Genomic DNA, 3,853 nt, shown 5'->3' with positions numbered 1-3,853 from the left:
ATTAATCAATCAATTTTTGAGACAGGGTTTCTCTGTGTAGCCTTGGCTGTTCTAGAACTTGCTCTACAGACCAAGCTAGCCTCAAACTCACACAGATCCTCCTGTCTCTGCCTCCTGAGTGCCATGACTAAAGACACTATAGCTTTGTGTTTGACAATACTTTAATTAGCAGAGTTGTGGAGGCAGACAGAGAAGGCTTTTGCAGAACACCATCTTGAGAAAAGTCAGAGAGGATAGAAGAGAACAGAGAAGTAGGTGCTGACCTCGGAGACTCAACAATTTAGGAAGAAGACTAGCGAGCAGCACAACTCCGTCCCAAGCTCAGTCCCAGGAGGGCATGGTGCAAGGCCTTCCCTCAAGGGTTCTCATGAAAGAGGATAAACACTGGACACACAAGAAGCTCAATCTGCCACAGACCTCCTGTGTGTTCCTGAAGTCTCCAAGTATGGCTCGGTGGTTAGATAGATTTCTGTGGGTGGCCTGGCTCTGTAATTAAGGTAAGAATTAGGCTGCTGTTGGGTCATATAGGCAGAGGCACAGGGCCCTAAGAGGCAATGGGATATATGTTAATAAAATTTAAACCTGAGAGCTATCGATTGGCCTCCCGATAGCAGGTATACAAGGTGAGTTGACGGGAGGGAATCTGGGAGCACAGGAGCTCCATCCAATTAGAAAGTGAAGAGAAACAACTGGGGTACGGCAGGGGCTCTAACGATGAGAAGAGCAGAGAGGAAGTGTAAAATGTTCTGATGTGTCTGTGACTGCACATCAGAACATTTTACACTTCTGTCTGATGGGGCACAGGGCATGGCCACTTGTCCTGGACTTGACATCGGCAGGTGGAGAAGAGATTTTCCTCTCAAAGAAGAAAACCATGGGTTGACAAGTAGGAGCAGGAATGGAAAAGACAGTTTTAAAGACCGTAAGATATATAGCAGCCACTAAGCTATCAATGAAAAAAATATCCTTTAGTATCCTCAGACACTCTGTTCAATTTCTTTGATTGTAGGATGAATTTGGCTTTCCTCTCAGAAGGTGCTCTCAGAGCCCAGCCTACCCAGAGCCTTCACAAACATTACTGGCTTGCCTATCCACTCTTCTCTCTCTCCATAAGCCTGTGTCTGACTCTTAAGCCTCATGCCTACCAAACGAAACAAAACAACCCATCGTTGCTTAAAACACGTTGAGGGAAATGATGGATTTACCTGTTAGTTTCCAAATAACAAGCACCGTAATCCATCCCATGCCTGAAACAATCATTGTCTTTCTAGTTTGGGACTGTGGAGACCTGGTTCCCTAGGGTGAGCAAAGAGAACCTCATTTCAGGCACACAGGCCAGGTCCTCGTTTCTTCTTAAAAGTAGTCTGTCCACAAAATCTACAGGCCACTAAGGAATGCAGAGAGTGGGAGAAATAGTCTTCCCCAGGGAGGAGCACAGCAAACGGCCATCCAAAACCAAATGGTCAGCCCTGAAAGCATACATACAAGTAACATTATACAGACTGAGTAGGGTATATTTAGAAAAATATGCATGTGTGTAAAGGAGCATTTATGTATGAAAAAAGAGGTCATGAATTTAAAAGAGAGCAAGGAAGGGTATATAGGAGGGTCTGGTAGGAGGAAAGGGAAGGAAAAATGCTGTAGTTATAATACAATCTCAAAAAAGAAAAAAGGGTAAAAAAAAAAGCCTCCTGTGTATCTTTGTAAGTAAACACAGTGAAGTCAGAGGGCTTTCAATTCTTGTTTGTGTCAGTTGCTCGTTTGTGGTGCTTGGTGAGTGGTTCTCATGCCACCTTTAAGTACGAAGCAGGGAGGAAAACTTGGATGTCTACTCCCTGCATGAACAGTGCAGCCCTGGGCCAGTGGTGCTTGATAAATGGGATTGATTCTTCTGGGCCCGTGCCGCACTCAGACTCATTGTGTTTCTGGAACATCACCTGTCTTTTAGGGTCCAGTGCTAATGCTCTAGCAAACAGACATGAGGGGATCATCAATCACTTTAATTCTTGCCTTGAGATCTATAAAGGTTAAGGATTGAGGGAGCAGGTGTGCTCAAGACCCTTTACAGAAAGGAAAACATCTGCCATACAGCTGTCCCCTTGGCTCTCTCCTGTCCCCCTTCCACCCTGGCTGCTTTGGACTGAAAATATTTCAGAGCTGTACTGTGCGTCGCTGTGCACTAACTTACGCTGCTTCTCTTCTATTACTTTTTATGATATGATTCATTGTTAGCACTCAAGGTCAAAGCTCCAGGCTTACATGACCCATCCTGTGTGTGTTTGATTCTTTGTGAGGTTTATAGACTAATGTCTCTTAGTTTTGATTAACCGGAGATGATTCTATGTGGATGTCACTCACTGGAGCATAGCTCATCTTTCGTCTTTGTATGCTTCTCATTTACATATTCAAAGACGATGGAAGGTGTGGAACACAACAAAAGCTATCAGTGATATACAAAATTAAAGGAAACACACGTTTTCTTCTAGCTCTGTGAATTGGAGTTTTGGTATCTGTGGTTTTCTGGTATGACTACCTTAAACCACACTCTTATAAGCCACACAGTCTTCCTCCTGCTCGGCATCCCTGGCCTAGAGGACCAGCACATGTGGATTTCCATCCCCTTCTTCCTTTCCTATGTCACTGCCATGCTTGGGAACAGCCTGCTCATCTTCATTATCCTCACAAGGCCTAGTCTCCATGGACCCATGTACCTCTTCCTCTGCATGCTGGCAGGAGCAGACATCGTCCTGTCCACCTCCACAGTTCCCCAGGCCTTGGCCATCTTCTGGTTCCACGCTGGGGAGATCTCCCTGGATCGCTGCATCACTCAGCTTTTCTTCATCCATTCCACCTTCATCTCTGAGTCAGGGATCTTGCTGGTGATGGCGTTTGACCGTTACATTGCCATTTGCTACCCCCTGAGGTACACCACTATTCTCACAAACTCCCTGATTGGGAAAATTGGAGCGATCATCTTTCTGAGGAGCTACGGTACAATTCTCCCCATAATATTTCTTCTGAAAAGATTGACTTTCTGCAAAAATAATATTATTCCACATACCTATTGTGAACACATAGGCTTGGCTAAATATGCTTGTAATAATATCCAGGTAAACATTTGGTATGGGTTTTCTGTGCTCATGTCAACAGTAGTCTTAGATGTTGTGTTAATTTTTGTTTCTTATGTGCTGATCCTCCGTGCCATCTTCCGCATGCCTTCCCAGGATGCTCGCCACAAAGCTCTCAACACTTGTGGCTCCCATGTCTGTATCATTATTCTCTTTTATGGGCCCGGGATCTTCACGACTCTAACTCAGAGGTTTGGGCGCCACATTCCACCTCACATCCACATCCTGCTGGCTAACGTCTGTATTCTGGCCCCACCTATGTTGAACCCCATCATTTATGGAATCAAGACCAAGCAAATCCAGGAGCAGGTGGTTCATGTCTTGTTTACAATACATAAGTGAATTTGGGTCAAAACTTCAGAACTCAGTTTTTGAAATCTACAGTTATCTTCTGAGTGGTGTTTGGAACTGGTGGATGGGATAGGTTACCTGACACATAGTTCAATAAGTTCTGCATCTGGGGCAATTTACTAGGGAGGCTGTAGAACTTAATTCCCTGGTTTTGTGAGTAACCCATGAGAAGAGTGTTGTGTTCTCTTATACTGTACTGAACAAAGTACCTCCTGTGTAGATGTTGGGGTAGATAGGGCTGTTTCCAGACATCATGTTCCATGACACTAGCATGAGTTTTGGAACTAGACAAAGTGAATGAGGAGACTCTGTTGCCTTGGAATTTGCTTCATGGAGTTTCTCAAGCTTTGAAACATTTATGATCTGCCTGGGCC

At 44.6% G+C, this 3,853-nt stretch overlaps 1 protein-coding gene across 1 annotated transcript; it reads left to right on the top strand.

Annotated features, from left to right (window-relative positions):
- Positions 1–2,525: 2,525 nt before the first annotated feature.
- Positions 2,526–3,470, top strand: LOC101826885 (olfactory receptor 52B4-like). The gene has a single exon (XM_005074066.1). The coding sequence runs from the start codon at positions 2,526–2,528 to the stop codon at positions 3,468–3,470; it is 945 nt and encodes a 314-aa protein (XP_005074123.1).
- Positions 3,471–3,853: the final 383 nt, after the last annotated feature.

This window comes from Mesocricetus auratus, unplaced genomic scaffold, assembly GCF_017639785.1.
Source record: "Mesocricetus auratus isolate SY011 unplaced genomic scaffold, BCM_Maur_2.0 Super-Scaffold_4256, whole genome shotgun sequence".
Lineage (NCBI taxonomy): Eukaryota > Metazoa > Chordata > Mammalia > Rodentia > Cricetidae > Mesocricetus > Mesocricetus auratus.
Note: the sequence above shows the minus strand (reverse complement) of the source record. Positions and strands in the feature narration are given on the sequence as shown.

Excerpts from the sequence above, each read along its gene's own strand:
- LOC101826885 (XM_005074066.1), top strand. The coding sequence starts at position 2,526 with ATGACTACCTTAAACCACACTCTTATAAGCCACACAGTCTTCCTCCTG.